At 55.7% G+C, this 18,003-nt stretch overlaps 1 protein-coding gene across 4 annotated transcripts in view; it reads right to left on the bottom strand.

Moving 5' to 3' along the window:
* TMEM132D (transmembrane protein 132D) overlaps positions 1–18,003 on the bottom strand; it is a 490,214-nt gene that overhangs the window by 155,236 nt on the left and 316,975 nt on the right. For all 4 annotated transcript variants that reach the window (XM_002723061.5, XM_070065751.1, XM_070065752.1 and 1 more), the window contains one exon: positions 6,748–6,931. In XM_002723061.5, the coding sequence (XP_002723107.3) occupies positions 6,748–6,931 (184 nt within the window). The remainder of the gene's footprint in view (positions 1–6,747; positions 6,932–18,003) is intronic.

The following is an 18,003-nucleotide window of genomic DNA, read 5'->3' as shown; positions in this document are numbered from 1 at the left end:
CCCACACAGACACAGTCACATAGACAGATATACACCCACACAGACACCCACACATACAGCCACACAAACACACATACAGCCACACAGTCAGACACACCATCGCACACAGACATAGTCACACAGCTAGATACACAGACACACACACAGACACCAACATAAACACCCAGACACATAGTCACAGAGACACACAAACACTGGCACCCCACACAGATACCCACACAGACATACAGTCAGACACATACACATAGACACAGTCACAAAGTCACACAGACAGACACACAGACACTTGACACAGACACCCACAAACCCAGACATAGTCAGACACATATCCACACAGGCAAAGTTACACAGCCAGACACACCCATACAGACGCACAGTCACACAAACACTGACACCCACACAGGCACACACAGTCTCACACACAGACACTGACACCCACACCCCTGATCTCTTAGCACTATCCAGCAAGACGCCATCACCAGTGGGGCCCACACAGTCTCTGAATTTCCAGAACCTTCTAAACTGAGCTCGTCTTGGCATGTCTTTAGGATGACAGGCTGACTAACACGTCTTACTCGTGGCAGATCCCCGTGACGTCACTCACCAAAGAGCCCCCTGTGCTGGCAGCGAGGGTGATGCAGGTCTCTGTCCTGACTGCGTCTCCTGATGGATCCACTTTCACCCAAGTCCCTCAGCAGTCCTTGCCACCAAGCGTGTTAGCCAAGGCTGAGATTCAAAGTGAAGTGATAACCAGGCCACGTGTCCCACCTGGGAGTCACGTGTCCCACCTGGGAGTCATGAGTCCCACACGGGAGTCACGTGTCCCACCTGGGAGTCACGAGTCCCACACGGGAGTCACGAGTCCCACACAGGAGTCACGAGTCCCACACGGGAGTCACGAGTCCCACATGGGTGTGACGAGTCCAGCACAGGGGTCACATGTCCAACACGGGAGTCATGTGTCTCACACGGGAGTCAGGAGTCCCACATGGGAGTGACGAGTTCCACACGGGAGTCATGTGCCCAACACGGGAGTGACGAGTCTAACACGGGAGTGACGAGTCCAGCACGGGACGCTGTGGTGCTGAAAAGCCCCTGGGGGAGCTGGTGTCCACTTCTAGTTCCTGCACTCCCAACAGTCAACACAGTCACAACACCCCAGATGGCAGGGACCCAGCAGGCACGAAAACACGGGCTTTATCCTAGACTGCAGAGCGCGTGCTGGCACGGTCTAAGGGACCCGCTGGCTAACACCGGATGCTCCTGTTTCAGAAGCCGGTCAGGAGAGGGGCATGGACGGGGTCCGAGGAGCGGAGCGCCTCCCTCGGCAGGGTGTGGTCCTGTACAGGGAGCCCTCGCACACGCAAGAACACGGCCCCCACTCCAGAGACGCATGGATGTGTGGATGCAGACATGACCTTGCTGGACGAACGCCGACGCACATTAACGTCGCGCTCCCTAGGACGGAAACGCATTTCCCCACAACGTAGCGCGGCACGATTTCCTGAACAGAAGGAAAACACTGGGAGGAGGCTCACAGGAATGCACGCCTGAATTGAGAAGGCCGCCTGAGCACGGGGGAAATGCAAAACATCCGAGGAGAAGGGAAGCTGCTGGGTGAAGTGGCTTTGAATGCAGCTGCTCAGTGCATCTCATTCGAGGCTTCTCCTGGAGACGTGACTGTCGTCACACAGAGGTCACTGCGGTCTCCGTTCTCGTCATCTGAAGACGCAAAGTCACAGCCGCCTTTGGTGGTGTTTCTTGGAAGACGGTGGCTCTACTTATTGGAGTGCACTCCATGCGGGCGTTTTAATATCGGGGGATTTTACAAGAACAAAGAAGACAAGCCCAGTTCAGTTTCCTCCTGGATGCGATTGGGAGAGATGGGCGTTTTCCATTATGGAAGGGAGCGGTGGATTTGACTAAATGAAAACGGAGACAAAATCCAATGCATACCAGAAAAAAAAAGAATATAGCCAACGAAATTCAAAGGTCGGGGTAAGCTGATGGGAGTATTTGTGATATGTCAATCAAAAGTTAGTGTCACTGGTCCACATCCCTAGCACGGAGGAGAAGCTGTGTTGAACAGAGTTTTAGGGAGCCAGTGCCCGACCAGATGAATTCACCTAACACCACCACGCTACACAGCGGCACGTACAGCGGTGGAGATGTCACCTCTGATGCCGTGCACTTTTTATCACAATAAAGAGGATTCGTAACTGCATTCCCAGTGAGGAAGGAAAATGGGCAAAGAACAAATGCCGGGCGAGGACACGAAGACGCAATGCAAGAGAAGCAAACTAAGGCAGCCTGAGAAAGAACTTCTTGCTTGATAAACCCTGTACTTTTTGAATTTGGACACCATGTGCTGGCAAAGTCTCAGGGAAATGGGTATCCGTGTACACAGCAGGTGGAATTGTAAATTGATTAAACTTTGCAGAAGGAAGCTTGGCAGCCGCTGTTAAGAACACACACAGCCTCCATATCCTTCCATCCATGTCCTGGAATTTCAATCAGTTTCAGAAGTTTACCTCAAGGAACCAGTGATGGATGTGTGCAAAGATTTTCACGCAAAAATGTAAGCAATGGGGTATTTTGGAAGAGAGAACTCCTTACAGATTTTAGGTTTCAATGATGGGATCAGGCAGGTGTTTAGGGGACTTTCTAGAAGGCCTACACCCAGAACCCAGACTTGACCACCATCTCACCATCATATCACACACAGCAAAGCAGAAGGTCGCATCACAGCCCCCTAAGACGCAGCCTCAGATGACCTCAGAAAATTTGTGGTTTTGCACGCGCCGAGGGCACCTGTTATGTCCCCACATGAATTCCTTCCTCTTCCACTGGCTACTCATAGCCATTCACGTGACACCCCAGAATAATGCCCGTTTTCCCAGTCTACCTTGAGCTAGCTGGGGCCACTCAGCTGAGCTCCTGAGCGGAGGTGATGTGTCCACCAAGGACCCATGCCTCCACGGAGTGGACAGTGCCCTCCCCTTGCCCCTGTGGGTTGCCACATGGATATGGTGGTTGCTAACTTGGAGCTCTGGGGTCAAGTTCAGTATCTCTGTGGTCACTCAGCCACAGGACAGAAGGAAGGTATTCCCCACCCCGCTGGAGCCGTGTCATAAGCCCCGGTTGCCCACATTCGGATGGGAAAGTCAGAGACATGTGAACACCAGTCTCCTTAAGTTGGTGTGTCTTTTTTCTATAGCATCCAACACATTGTCCCCTAACTCCCTCTGATGTCCGCCTTGCCTTCCTGAATTCATTGTCCACACGGAGACAGAGAGATCCCCTACAAACAGAGACTGGTCAGTGTCACTCTGATTCTGACGGCCTCAGAATCCTGGGACATGCCGATCCGGGTTCTCCAGGAGCTCCCAGCCCCCCCCGCTGGCTCTGACTGCGATTCCCTCAGCCATGGGCCTGGGCAGTTGGCTCTCCCCCTGCTGCCCTAACACTTCAGGGGTTTGTGTTGTCAGTGAACACCTGAATCCCTGTGTGGGTATCAGGTCTCCTTCAAATACTGCTCCATGAGCCCACACTGAAGCACGCCAAAGCAATTTAATGAAGGCAGCCCTACCCCCTCCTCCCCCCGGTGGCTGCAATCTCTCATCAACCCAGTCAAGGCTGACACAGAGGAGCTTCTCCTGGAAATGGAACTTGGAAGCTCTTGATGCGAGCCCGGCGAGTCGGGACCCTGAGACTTCACCCGGCTCCAGAGGGAGCTGCCGAGTCGGCGTTGCCAATATTTCAGCAGAACCAAGCGTCCGAAGCCGCGAGGATCAGTCTCCACACACCACCTCGCACTCTCCCTCTGTTACAAGACCAGGGCTGTGAGTGAGTCCCGTGCCTGAAATACTTGGCGCTATTTCCGGGACACGGTACAGACTTTGCATCTTGCAACAGAGTAGTCATCATGTCAGCTCACATTTTACCGCAGGCGTGTGCTAGGCTGGGGGCCCTTGGCTCCCCTGGGGTGCTATCTCATCGTCACAGCAGGTAGGTTTTCTTTCCCTTCCCTTTCCTAATGAGGAAACCGAGGCAGGATGAAGATTCAGTGCGGCTGCCTCGCTGGTAAGGGGAGACCGTGACGTGCCTGTGCTGTTCTGCTCCTGCAGGTGCTTAGAGACACAGAAGAATGGAAACACTAAGACCCAGGACGAGTGCCCTGGGAGCACCTGCCTGCTGCCATCGCCTTGCAATGTCTGTTCTCGCTTCCTCGCGACAGGCTGAGTCCTGAGCCACACTTCCTGCAAGTCAGTGTGACCATGTGCTAACCAGACTCCTGCGAAGGCTTCTTGAAAAAGACAAGGGACTAACCTTACGGAAGCTGCCTTTCTTACACAATTGCTCTTCAGAACACGGATATGGCCGGGACCCCAGCAGCCAACTCCACCCATGACATAATGGTGAGGATGGAATCCAGGCACCTGGCGTGTGAAGCTGAAGTGCATATGGGGTCTGGGTCTTGGAGAATGCAGGCACCACGCCTGCCCTAGACCACCAAGCTCAGGGGAGTTCCTTTACATACACGCAGGCACGTGCTCATGACATGGCCGCCACCACGGGCTGAGGGGCGCGGGTGGGGAGAAATCTCCATCGCTTTCAGCCAATTGCAATCCTCAGTGGACATGGACACAAGGATCCGCGGGTCTTGGCTGAGATTTTATATAACCGCGTGGTATTACAGGTAGCACAGCAAGGCAGGGTGCAGACCGAGGAGGGTCCTGCGGGTCTGTGGGAGACAGAGGGGGTTCCTGCATGCTCCGGAGAACGCGGGTTTGGAGCAGGCATCAGGAGTGACTGGGCTGACCCAGGCAGGGGAACTGCTGAGAGAAGGAAGCCACGAGCAGATGGGCCTGGCTGGGCACTGTCGCTCCCCCTCTTCGTGGAGGAACGACACAGGACCCTGCGCTGTTCTTTTGTCTGCTCGGCCCTCCCCGGGTTTGCTGCTGGTTCTTCCCGGGTTGGCTACCGTCCCTTCCACCTCCGTGGAAGGGCGGTTCCCCCTGGCCACTTTCCCCACTTCCGCAGGGGAGCGGCACACCGCCGGCCGGCTCTCTCGGGGGCTGCACAGGTGTTCCTTCAGATAGATGTTCCCTTTAGATGTTCCTGGTGCATGTTGTCTCTCTCCTCCTTTATAGTCCTCTTCCACCAATCCCAACTCTGCTACCCACACACCAAGCACACTGCTCTCCTCCAATCAGGAGCAAGATCAGCTCCTGCAGCTCAGTCAATCAAATTGGCGAGAGGCAGCTGCGTAGAAGCTGTTTACTCCTCTCCCAGTGCCATATTGTGGGAGAGCAGATGCATAGAATGTCTTAATTCCAGTAACTTCGTCTAGTCCGAGTTGCTCCCCACAGGCATGGTGATGGAGATGTGGTAAGAGCATTGTTGAAATTCACCACTGCCGAAAACACCATGGCCAACAACTCACCATTGCCAAAACCTCCCCATTGCCAAAAACTCACCACTGCCAAAAACTCACCATTGCCAAAACCTACCCATTGCCAAAAACTCACCATTGCCCAAACCTCACCGTTGCCAAAAAATCACCACTGCCAAAAACTCACCATTGCCAAAAATTCATCAGACACAGGTGTGGGAAAAGGCAAATCCAAACGACCGCTTTCCTAGAGGAACGGTGCTGCAGCCCCAGTACTGGCACAGGTGAAATCACCCGCTGGGGAGGGCAGGGTTACCTCAGCCCAATCAACTCAAGTGCCAGGTGCCTCCATTTCCCTCGGGGCAGCGGGACAACCCGCCTGTGGCCAGGCGACTCCGCCCGGCACCTTCTATCAAAGACAGGCTTTACTCGGCCCCTTCAGCCGTGCAAGCTGACACCTGTCTACGTTTCCTCCTGGGTGGCCTGGGGGACACAGCCGGTAGCCGAGGGGCCGGTCCACGTGCACCGCGCTACTGGCAGCTAAGGGAGCGTGAGGCAGGAGGAAGCTCACGTTCTCGTCCTCAGAGGGACACACCAGGGGCTTCGGCTGGGAAAAGTCACATTTCAGAAATGAAAGGATTGCTTTGCAGGTGCTCCTGCAGGGTCCTGGGGAGAGGCAGGCTGAGCACAGGTCTCTGGGCCTCCCACACACGTGTCCAGGGCACACCAGGGCCAGCTCCTCTCTGGGCTGAAGTATGCATTCCACAAATCCTGGAAGCACAGGGACAGAGGCACCGTCCCAAACCCTGGATTAGGAGCTCTGAACACTCAGCAGTGGCGGGGACACAGTTAGCGCTTTCCTGCCCGGTGATTTAAATGAAACAGTAGCAGCCGGTGCCAACTAATGTTTCACACGCAATTCTCTTGAGAAGTCGGCAGATCCGGAAGCGTCAGACTCCAGCTTGCTGTCCCAGCGTGACGCCCCTGCCTGTGTCCCTGCGCTGGGCAGGGGCCCGCCAGGCCTCTGTCAGCTGCATGGCTGGGCGGTCTGGCGTCTGCCATTGTGACTGGTCTATGTGGCAAGACCCACACGCGTTTCCTGTACCATCCGCGATCCCACCTAACGGCAGACCCAAATCTAATACCTGGAGTTAGAGCTGTCTTCTACCTGGTATTGCTAAAATATGAATAATCTTTCCAGAATACTGTTTAGAAAACACACCCTTTTCAGAGCTGGCGACCGGCAGTGAACTTCAGGGCTCTCGGCTCAACTCCCTACAGAGTCCGAGTCGAGACCCGGTGCCACCACCCCTGCACTCTGCGCCCGCTGCCCCCAGCGGCAGAGCTCTTACCATGGCCAGGGGGATGACGCCGCTCAGATCCTTCAGGCTCACGTAGATCTTGGACACTCCCAAGTCGGAGGTGATGTCTCCCGGATATTCCACCTGCCACGTGACGAGCTGCGTGCTCGGGGGGTCACTGGGCTCCTCCACCTCGATGTCAATCTGCATGACTTCGTAAGAGGGGCCGTCCATGCTGGAGAGGAAGTGGAGAATGGCAGTGAGACCTGGGGTGCAGCCACGTGGCTATGCCACAGGTATCTCTCCATGTGCACACGCATGTGGACATCGCCCCCATGAAGAGTCATCAGAGACAATCACACAGCTATGCCACAGGTATCTCCATGTGCACACGCGTGTGGACATCACTCCCGTGAAGAGCCATCAGAGATGATTACACAGCTATGCCACAGGTAACTCCATGTGCACACGCATGTGGACACCGCTCCTGTGAATAGCAATCAGAGACAATCACACGGCTATGCCACAGGTAACTCCATGTGCACACGCATGTGGACACCACCCCCATGAAGAGCCATCAGAGACAATCACACGGCTATGCCACAGGTAACTCCATGTGCACACGCGTGTGGACATCCCCCCCGTGAAGAGCCATCAGAGACAATTACACAGAGGACAAAGCACCTCTCAGGTGCTTTGCGGCTTTCCTGGGCTCAAACACTGCCACCCAAGGCCCCAAATCCCTCTTTCCGAGGGCTGCCCAGGTCCCTCGGGCAAGCATATGTGGATAAAAAACAGTGATGACGTTTTCCAAACACTTTCTTCCCCACTCTCCCCTTGGGAGGGCTCTTTCCCTCTCTCCCGGACATCTCTGTCCCACTCCTGCAGCCCTTCCAAAGCCACGGTCCGTTCACGCTGGGTGCACAGAATGTAAAGGGGGTGGCACTTTGTTTTCTGCAGCGTTGAGAGACTGCAGGGTGCAGAGGCGTGGGCGGGAGCGCAGGGCCAGGGGACCCACACCAGCAACACACGGGATTGCCAGATGCTACCTGGAGCTCGTGGTAATTGTGACAAATACTGGTTTCTTACAGGTGTGCATCTGGAAACAAATCCAAGTCAGCTTATTTGGGATAATTTCTGCAGCTATTTTATGTGGTTTCGCTAGCTGGCTACCTCATCCATGTCCATGTAGTCAGTTTTCATATTCTCTGCTTCTCCAAGTGACAGGTAAGAGCAAAACAAAAAAACACAAACAGCACTGGGTGCCAGCGACCCTCAGAGGAGGAGGGGAGAGTGTGTGGGGGGGAGCGCTTGACCTTCTCCCTGCCGGGGCACTCATCCGGACTCCAGTTTTACACTCTTGCAAGAACTGAACTCTGACCTTTGGGAGTCTCAGCGTTGCTGTGGGGGCATCTCTATGACACACGTGTGTGAACCCATGCAAATGTCACACTAAGATGTCCTGAGGCTAAAGGTGGGGCTTCCAGAGAGCCCCCTCCTCCATGTGTGGGATGACTGGGATGGGGGTGATAGGAGAGGAGGGAGGGGGTGGGAGAGAAAGGGAGGAGGAGGAGGAAGGGGAGGAAGAATTGCCCAAAGAGAGAGCAGAGAAAACCTCCCAGCCTATGCAGTGTCTCCCACACACAACAGGGTGGCTGCGATGGACAGGGAACAATGACTGGGGAGATAATGACACCTGGTTTTTTTAATCCTGCACGACACTCTCAGCTCTGTGACTCTCTGAGCAACAGCGACTGTGACAAGAATTGCAGGCAAATCACCTGGGCCATCAGGCAGCTCCCTCCTCCACCTTGCTGTTGTTTTTCTCTGCTTTGTTTGTTTCTTCAAGGAAATACACTTCGCTGTGCATAACAAGATGTCATGGGATACCTACACACAGCAGCGTGGCGACAAGAGTGAAGCAAATTAACATACCCATCCATGTATCTGCTACATTGTGTCTGTGTATCTGTTACATTGTATCTATGTGTCTGCTACTTTGTGTCTGTGTGTCTGCCTCATTTGTAGCTATGCATCTGCTACATTGTATCTGTGTATCTGCCACATCATATCTCTGTATCTGTCACATTGTATCTATGTATCCGCTACAATGTATCTGCACACCCACCACACCGCGTCTATGTACCCGCTACATTGTATCTATGCACCCGCTGCTTTGTGTCTATGCATCTGCTACAATGTATCCATATATCTGCATCGATGTATCTGCTACATTGTATCTATGTGCCCGCTGCTTTGTGTCTATGCATCTGCTGCAATGTATCTATATGTCCACCACACCACATCTATGTATCAGCTACAATGTATCTATGCACCCCCTACTTTGTGTCTGTGTCTGCTGCACTGTATGTGTGTGCCTTCATACACTCAGCTCTTTGTATTTATGTAAATGCTGCTTTGGGTCTAGTACTCACTTCTGACACTGCACACCTGCTACTTTGTATCTAGGCACCTGCTACTTTACCCATTCAGTTCTTTGTATTTACGCATCTGCTACATTGTGCCTATGTGCCCACTTCTGACACTTCATAGCTAGTGTCTGCTGCTTTGTATCCTCTGCCCTTCCTGCCTCCCTCCTCAGCCCCTGGTAACCGCTGCCTCACTCTGCTGCTGTAATCTGACTTCATTGTGCTGACTTCCACATGGAAGGGCCCATGTGCTTGTCCCGTGCCTGACTTAGTTCACTTCAGTCTCTTCCCTGGCGTGTAAACAGCAGGACTTCCTTCCTTTTCAAGGCTGAATAATATCCCGTGGCGCTCACATCTCATCTCTTCATAAGCCACTTGAAGTTGTCCTTTTGAAGCCTTCAAACTGGCACCATTTTCCACAAGTAGAAGAAACGGTTTTCAGACGCTAGAAGGCATCTTTGTTTTCACACCTGGACTTCCTGAGAATGCTGGAATTCCTTGTCCATTGATGAAATGGGACAATCTCTCTTGACTGTGATTCTATTATAGGACAGAAGTTAGTAGAAGTTGATGTGGGGCCATGGGAATCCCACAAGGCAGCGACTCCTCATAAACACCCCATGAGCCGGCCCTGTAAGCCCTACGTGGAGATCTACTGTTTCCCCCTAGGTGCCCTCGCCACCAGTAAAGCTGAACTAGCCCTGTGTCCCCAGACAGTTCCCACCCCCACTGCCACCCAGGCTTGATTATAGCAATAACCGCATCAGAAATGTGGTGTATGTCTCCCCAAGTTCTCCCCCCCTCCAAGACTGACTGTAGCACAGTCCACAGAACCCCGTCTCTATTTGCTTCCCCTAACTTGACTCTTTCCATAACTTGATGCGTTTTTTTTTTCCTATACAGCTAACGTTTTCCCTTTCCCCTTAGATCTCTCTCCTGGTCCAGCTGTAAAGGCAGCCCGGTCTCCTCTGAGCTGACGTCTGTGCCTTTGATGTGGTGGTGAGAACTCTGCAAGCCGGAATCCTTAACCCGGAGGCCCCAGCAAGCCCAGGAAGGCTGTGGACCTTGAAGCTGTGTGCAGACTTCGCTCGTGTTTTTTCTTGAAAGCTCCCTTAGCCTGCATGGGCCTCTCGGCAGCTTGGATGCAGTGGAGCTGTAGCTAAATCTGTGACGGTGATCTTTCTTCACTCGGCGTATGGTGGTCCACTGCTGGAACATCTCAACACACACACACACCCTGGTGGGTCAGTGGAAATTCGGATTTTAATATCTTGCATTGCGACGTTGAACGTGCCGACTCTGTTCACACATGTGCTTTCTGATGAGACTCACCACTGTAAACGTGTCTCCTGCTCGCTGCATCTCTGCCTGGAGGGCCCTGAGTCCGGGCACTGCCCATCCTGGATGAGAAGGGATGGAAAGGCCATGGCTCAAGCCACGTCCCACCGCACTGCTTCCTCCAGCGCTCTCCCTCCCGGTATTTTCCTTGGCCATGCGACCCATCGATAATTCACCGAAATGCTATTTCCAGGATTCTTGCTACTTGCTGGTGACTGTCCTGGGTGTTGGGGCATAGATTCAATGAGGAGCTCAGAAAAGATGATGCGCGCAGGCTGAAGCCATGCCAGCCCGCTCCACATTTAAATGGAAGCCGACAAAACGGCTCCCAGCACGGGTGGCAGCCCGGCAGCGTCACTGCCGGCTGCAGCTCCAAGCACGGATCAAGGGGGAGAGCAGGAGGAACACACCTCGGCGTGCACGGCAGCGGGGATCTGCGGGCTCACGCGTGCTTGCTGTCCCCCACCATTACATGTGCATATGTAAACATGCCTATGCATTATACACGCGTGTGTGTAAGAGCACGAGACTGTCTTCTGACTGTGTTCAGCCCCTTTGACAGAGTCACCATCATCTCGCCCAGTGATTCCCCCCACCGGCCACCGTCATGCTGGCCAATGGCTGCTGCGGATGTACAAGGCAATGGATGTGAGGCAGGTGCATCCCTGTGCCCCTGACGCAGATGGCCCAACCCACCCTCACCCCCACCCCGGAGTGAGGGCAAACGGGAACAGTGGAAGCAGGGATGCTGCTGTGGGCACGGCGGGTCCTTGCGTCCGGACCCAAGCTACGTGATGCAACTCGGACACCAGGCCAGACCTCACCGATAACCTTCCCACTCTGCACGCGCGCCCTGCCTGTCGACGGCTGTGTGTCCGGATCACGCAGTAGCACCAAACACCACATGCGTGATCGCAAAGGCACACCTGGAGTCTCCTGGAAGACGCCACCTTTCATACAGTCAGTGACTGAAATCCTGCAGCACACAGCCGAGGTAGAGTTGCCTGTTACTGTCTGAGAAAGGAACTCAGCAAGTATGGTGAACGCAGACTCCACAGAGTGGGCGCTGTGACCCACAGGAGCACGGGGCGGCCGCCGAGAGGATCTGAGGGAGACGGAGGTGACGTCTGCAGGAGGAAGGACTCTGTATCTTCCCAGGAAGCTTCCCGCTCCCACCGGACCCAGGCTGCGCCGGTCTGTGCGGGGAGCAGGCTCACCGTTCTAATGACAACGTTTGCTTATTGAGGAGGGATGACCTCATCTCCCTGGCTTTCAGCTTTGTGTGCAGAAGATGAGGAGGAGCCCACCAAGCCCTGTCCTTCCTGTCGGTGCTACACGTCACCCTACACTGCACATACGCTCGCTTTAAACCATATTGTGGAATACGCCAGCTAACGAGAGCCGGGAGTGCCCCTTGTGTCACCAGGAGGGAGTCGTGGGACTGGAGAGGGAACGATGGAGAGCCAGGGCCTATGCACCATTTTATTAAACATGGACACTCTCCTGTGCTGCCCTGCCTCACCCACCCGCAGTGGGAAAGTGCTCTCCACACCTGAGCTGGGATCTCACGGGCAACAGGAAGGAAATGCAGCTCAGCCTCTCATCTCCACTTCATGACGTTTTCTTAAACACATCCCCTGGGAGACGGAGAAACACCTTATTTTTATTTCCCTTTGTTGGGAGATATTTTGCCTAAAAGAAATCCAACCTGTGTGCCCCAGACATATCAGCATTCTGGCCAGGCCGCAGACGGCTTGGGATCACGTCTCGTCTGCACATACAGGTGTCTGGGGTGCCACAGACTCTGCCACACCCGCTATGAAGCCCTGGGTGCAACTCGGACAGAGACACAAAATCAGAGTCAGGTGGGACGGGTGAGGCAAGTGCGGGACCTGGCTGTGGCCCCGTGAGCTTCCGAGGCTGCCTTTTCCCTCTTGGCGATCAGAAGGGTCCTTCCAGGAAGTACCGCCCCTGCACGCAGGCCCCTCCCACCTCCTCACTTGAGTTGACAGTGGAACACAGCACAGCCCTGACCCCTGGACTGGGCTCTCGAGAACTTTTAATGAAAAACATTTCCTCTGCTACCTCAGCTGCCCGGCACCACTGCCTCCCCCTTGTTATTTTTCGGAGAAAACACAAGGACTGGGACTTTCTAGACTCCATCCCAAAGGCTGTCAGCAGCCAGGTCAAAGGAAGACAGCCTGCACTGGGAATCTGACTGTCTCGACGGGGGTTCTGGTGTGTCCCCGTGGGGAAAGCAGCATCGGGGCGTGCAGGAGATGGCAACCCGACGTCCTGCCCAGGAAGCCACGGCTGCATCCTGGCCGGATGGAAGCAGCTCGGCTCCAGGCTGAGGGTGGGGGGAGGAGGCCCCCTTACCCAGCCACCACCTCTCCAGGCTCGCAGCTGAAGTGCTGGAGCAGAGAGGGACGCCCCACGTCCACGTGCAAATGCAAATGGCACTATGAGTTGATAGTGATAATCACTGCTAAATTTACTAATGATGTTCTTGGCTCCTACCCGCTGTGATAAGTGGAAATACAGAGAGGCTACGAGGTTTTAGTCTTTCGTGATAAAAATAACTCAAGTCTGGATCTAGTGGATTTCTCAGGGGAGGGGCAGGGTTCTGGCTCCCCGGGCTTAGCTGTTAAACTTGCAGCTGAAGGAGACAGGGCACATCCCAGTCAATGCAGAGCTGGGCTGCAGCGGACGGTCTGAGGTTGAAGAATTAATTTGCTGCTTGAGGTTAACAGAATGTCAATTAATTTCTTGGTGTAAATGTCAGTACATTCAGTTAAGCCTTGTGATTTAAATATAATTAAAGATAAACGTGAAGTCAATGCTGCCTCTGGTTTTGGACAGGAGTGGTGATTTGCTAAAAACCTCACAAAGCCACAGGGAAGGGAATTGGATGGCAAAGTTGCTTTTCTCAAACAAGCAGCCAGGAATGTCCGTTAACATTTCCCGTGAACAAAATAGAACAAACTGAGTCTCGTTTCATCTCGGGCTTCGGCGGCTCATCCATTAACCCCACCGGTTCATGTCACTCACCAGGAGGCTTAGAGCCCCGAAGGCCATTTGTTCCTCGTGAACGCCCCGGGGCACGTGGGGCACAGGGACCGAGAAGCAGAGTCTCAAGGAACGGATTGTAAATTGCACCCAGAATAGAACCCCGACTCTGGTGCGGCTTATGTAACTCCTGGAGCCTCAGTTGTTACACTGTACGTTGCAGCCGTGTCTTTGGGCAGCAGCTGGGATTCTGAGACCGGTGTGCAGGCTGCTCCCGTGGATCTCCTCGGCACGTCTTTAAACGGTGCGATGCAGGACCTGCACGGCCGTACGAGGCAGCGCCGGCACCAGCAGCGATGACTCCGTGAGATTCTCATTGAGAGGACCCAGGGCTGATCCAGGGCTCTCAGAGGGCATGGGCGTTGGGCCCGCGCTAGGTTCTCAGTGTCTCTGGGGCTGAGGGATGTGGATTGCTTCTCCCAGGGAACTTGGAGCTTTTGCTTTCCCACGTCTAGCGCTGGATTCGGGCATCTCAGGAAGAGGGGTTGAAGGAGCAGGCGCACCCACGCCACGCTGCAGGGAGCTGGGCGCAGACGGCCTGGAGCACGAGCATGAGGACATGGCGCCCACTAGACGGAGGTGACTCCCAGAGCACCCGAGCCAGGACTCAGCACGGCACCGCGCAGCCTCTGGACCAGGTTCCCCGTGATTCACTGGGGCGCAACAGAAAGTGTCCACTGCTGTGGGGTTCCCTCAGTTACTGACACACGTTCAGTCTGTCATCTCCCTACTGCATGGCCTCTACCATCTGTCTGCCTACGGTCCACTGTCCACCCCTGCCCCAGGGAACTCTCCTAACCATCACTGTCCCATTCTTTGGAGTCGGCTTGGGGATAGATGCCCGAGACACTGTCCTGTGTTAGTGTCCACGGGACCTGCCCTGCAGGGAGCAGCCTCTCCCCACCCAGGTGACTCAGTCCGCAGGCTGGTCTCTGCTCACAGCCCAAAGACCCCATCCCGCTCTGCAGGGAGGTGACCACGTGGCCTAAGACCCCGTCCTGCTCTGTGGGGAGGGTAATCACGTGGCCTAAGACCCCGTCCTGCTCTGCAGAGAGGTGACCACGTGGCCTAAGAAGGCCAGGCTACAGAGCCCTCTAGGGGTGCTGGGGGAGCGAGCACTGCTCATGCCCTTCCTGGGGCGGGTAAGCTTCAAGGTCAGATGAGCACAGTTGCCTGTGGCCGTCTCAGCGGCTGTCCGTGATGCTCGTGGGGAGCTGGAGCTGACTGGCAGGGGCCAGGAACACTGTGTCTCTGTTCTTTTGTTTTGTAATGTGTATTTATTTTAAAAGAGTTACAGAGAGAGAAAGAAGAGACAGAGAGAAACACTCCGTCCACTTTTTTGCTCCCCAGATGGTACAGCAGTCAGGCTTGGGGCAGGCCAAAGCCTGGAGCTTCCTGTGGGTCTCTCACATCGGTGCAGGGGTCCAAGCACTTAGACCACCTTCTGCCACTTTGCCAGGTGCATTTGCAGGATCAGAAGTGGAGCAGCCGGGACACGAACTGGTGGCCCTGTGGGATGCTGGCATCATGGCACCGGCCCTGTCTTTACTCTTAAGGTCCCACCCAGCCGAGGAGAGGCTGAGGACAGTGGGGGGCTCTGGTGGATCTCATGGGGGTCCTGGCTGCCAGAGCAGTGACTTGCAAAGGCGACCGCATGGTGCCGGTGGCAGAGACTTGGTGAGCGAGTTCCCTGGCTGCAAAGCGGCTGGCAGGGCACAGGCCATCATCCTGAGCTACAGACAGGGGATGGGAGGGGGAAGTTTCTCTCGGAAAGGTTAAAGCCAGGTGGGAGGAAGTAACTTCGGCAGGCATGATGGCTCTCGTGTGCACAGGTGAGGATACGGCACTGGTGCCGTGGTGCCCACGTGCCAAGGCCTGCAGCAGCACGCCATGGCGGGGACCGTGGGGGCCTGAGGACCTGTGCTCCGGCCCCCCCCAGGTCCCACTTGTCATTCTGGGAAAACACAGCCGGCATCAACAGATTCTCTGATTTTTCTTTCCCAAGAGAAAGTCAGAGACTCATTTTGCAGAAGCAGAAAGACCTGGGTTGTAAGCATTGGCAGCTAACCCAAATGTCCTCAGAACAGAGGCACAGCGTGCAGCTTAAACGAGTCCGTCCACATGCAGTGTGGCCTGGTCCCCCGCGTCTGCAGAGAAGAGAAGCACAGCGAGCTCGCCTGGCATCCCGCGGCCCTGAAGCTGTGACAGTCAAAGGTTTCCAGAGACTCCGCCTGTGTCACACCCCTGGCTCTCACACGTGTCCCTCACCAGGGCCCTGGGCGTGAATAACCGCCCTCCTAGCACAGCAGCGACTCGGGCCTGCCGCAGGCTTGGTGGGAGGCCGCGCTCCAGGGCCCCTCACCAACACGACCCCAGCAGGCAGGGTCCATTAGGATCCTGCAGGGGGTCCAGCCTCTGTGTCTGGGGAGCGCTCTCCCCTCAGCTGTGTGGGCTCATGTCCCTCACACGGATCTCCCAAGACCCTAACAAGCGGGTGACTGGGGACGATGGTGATGGGGATAGGGATGACGGTGATGGGGATGGGGATGACAGTGATGAGGATGGAGGTGATGGGGATGACGATGAAGGTGATGGGGATGATGGTGATGGGGATGAAGGTGATGGGGATGACAGTGAAGAGGATGAAGGTGATGGTGATGAGGATGAGGGGCAGTGGTGATGGTGATGAGGATGAATGTGATGGGGATGACGGTGATGGGGATGAGGATGAAGGAGATGATGGTGATGAGAGTGCTGGTGACAGTGGTGATGGTGATGAGGATGAAGGTGATGGGGATGATGATGATGGGGATGAAGGAGATGATGGTGATGAGAGTGCTGGTGACAGTGGTGATTCTGAAAAGGAAGGCGATGACAGCAACAGAGGTGACGGTGGCTGTGGTGACGATACTGCAGACCACAGCAGGGCTCTGATTTGACTGGAAACACACAACCCCCCCCCTCGACACACACACACGTGCTGAGCCCAGCTTGCCATGCGGCGCCATCAGCACGCTCGTAGCATCCCACCTGGCCGCACGTGTCTCTGCTGTGAGGCCCACGATTGGAGGCCAAAGCACGTGCTCTGGCTCACGCTGACTGCACCGTTCCACGGCCGTGAACGTGGGCTGGAGTGCTGCCGTGTGTGCGCCAAGCCAGCTCTGCCTAAGGGATTCACAGGCGGAGGGCAAGCATTTTTTCTGCGTGTGTCTGTGGGGAGGGGTCCCCCCCAAGGAGGAGCATTTGAACTGGGAAACTGAGGCCGGCAGATGCACTGAGGACCCTGCCTGATCCCAGCCGCGAATCTCCTTGTCTGCTCCTCCATCCACGTCCCCCCCGGTTGTTTCTCTCGAGGACCTGGCCTGACAGCGCAGCGCTGCCCGGGCAGCCGGGTGCTGTGAGTGTGTGACAGCACCCCAGGTGCTAACAGGGAAGAGGGGGCTTCGGTGCCAGGGGAGCTTTGCCCGTGGCACTGCCGCTGGACTGTGCCACAGGCAGAAGGGGCAGGCGCAGAGCATGCAGCAAAGCACACATGGCCGCTGCTGTCCTGGCTCAGCCATCTCTCCAGCTGAGCCAGGGCGGTGAGCTGCAGAAGGAGGCTCCAAAATGCTTTCCGAAGGGAGGCTTGGCCGCAGGGGACAGAGGTGGCTCCACGCAGGCCACAGCAGTGGAAGCAAGCGCCACGCTCTCTGACCATGCAGGAAGAGCCTGCCTGACACGGAACCCAGGGCCATCCTCGGATGTGACAATGGCCAGGAGACCGATTCCTGCCCAGAGCACTGGAAGGGGTCCTGAGCCCCAGGACATCAGCACAGCGGCTGAGTGTGCAGTGACCGCTCACAGGGGTCACAGCCCACAGATCCGAGTGGGAAGCTGCCTGTGAGAAAGACAGACTGCTGACGCAAGGCCAGGACAACACGCGGGACACCGGCATCCTGGGCGGGGCCTCCCACCGGGATGAGAGGCTGAACGGTCATCCTGGGCAGGCCCCATTCAGGTGGACCAGTCCTTCCAAAGCGCTCAGGCCACCCTGCACCCCAGCTCCAACTCCCACCCCAAGAATCACTGCTGCTTAGCGGCGAGAGTCCAGGCCGCACCAGGACCCTGATGCGGGCGCCCTAAGCCCTGCCGACAGGGAGAGGCGGAGCCGGCTGGAGCAGCAGCACTTCCTTCCCGCGGGGGAGGGCCGGGTGTGAGAGCCCCAGGACGCCCCATCTGGAGCCCAGCACCTGAGGTCGGGAGGCAGCTGGCCCCCCCGACTGAAAATACCCCTGCGCTTTCCTCCATTCACCCCACCCGGGCAGAGGCCACGTAGATTCTGGGGAGCGCGGTGGAGTCATGTCCTGGCCTCAAGGCCTAGGGCATTGGGGAAACGGAAACGCCACAGGTGGGTAAGAGACAGAGGGAGCAGTAGGAGAGAATAAAATCCCCGTGGAAGGCTCGGCCCCTTTCCCCTCGCCCCCAGGGGGCA

The sequence above is a fragment of the Oryctolagus cuniculus genome, chromosome 21, assembly GCF_964237555.1.
Source record: "Oryctolagus cuniculus chromosome 21, mOryCun1.1, whole genome shotgun sequence".
NCBI classification, from domain to species: domain Eukaryota; kingdom Metazoa; phylum Chordata; class Mammalia; order Lagomorpha; family Leporidae; genus Oryctolagus; species Oryctolagus cuniculus.
This window is presented reverse-complemented; position numbering and strand designations above follow the sequence as displayed.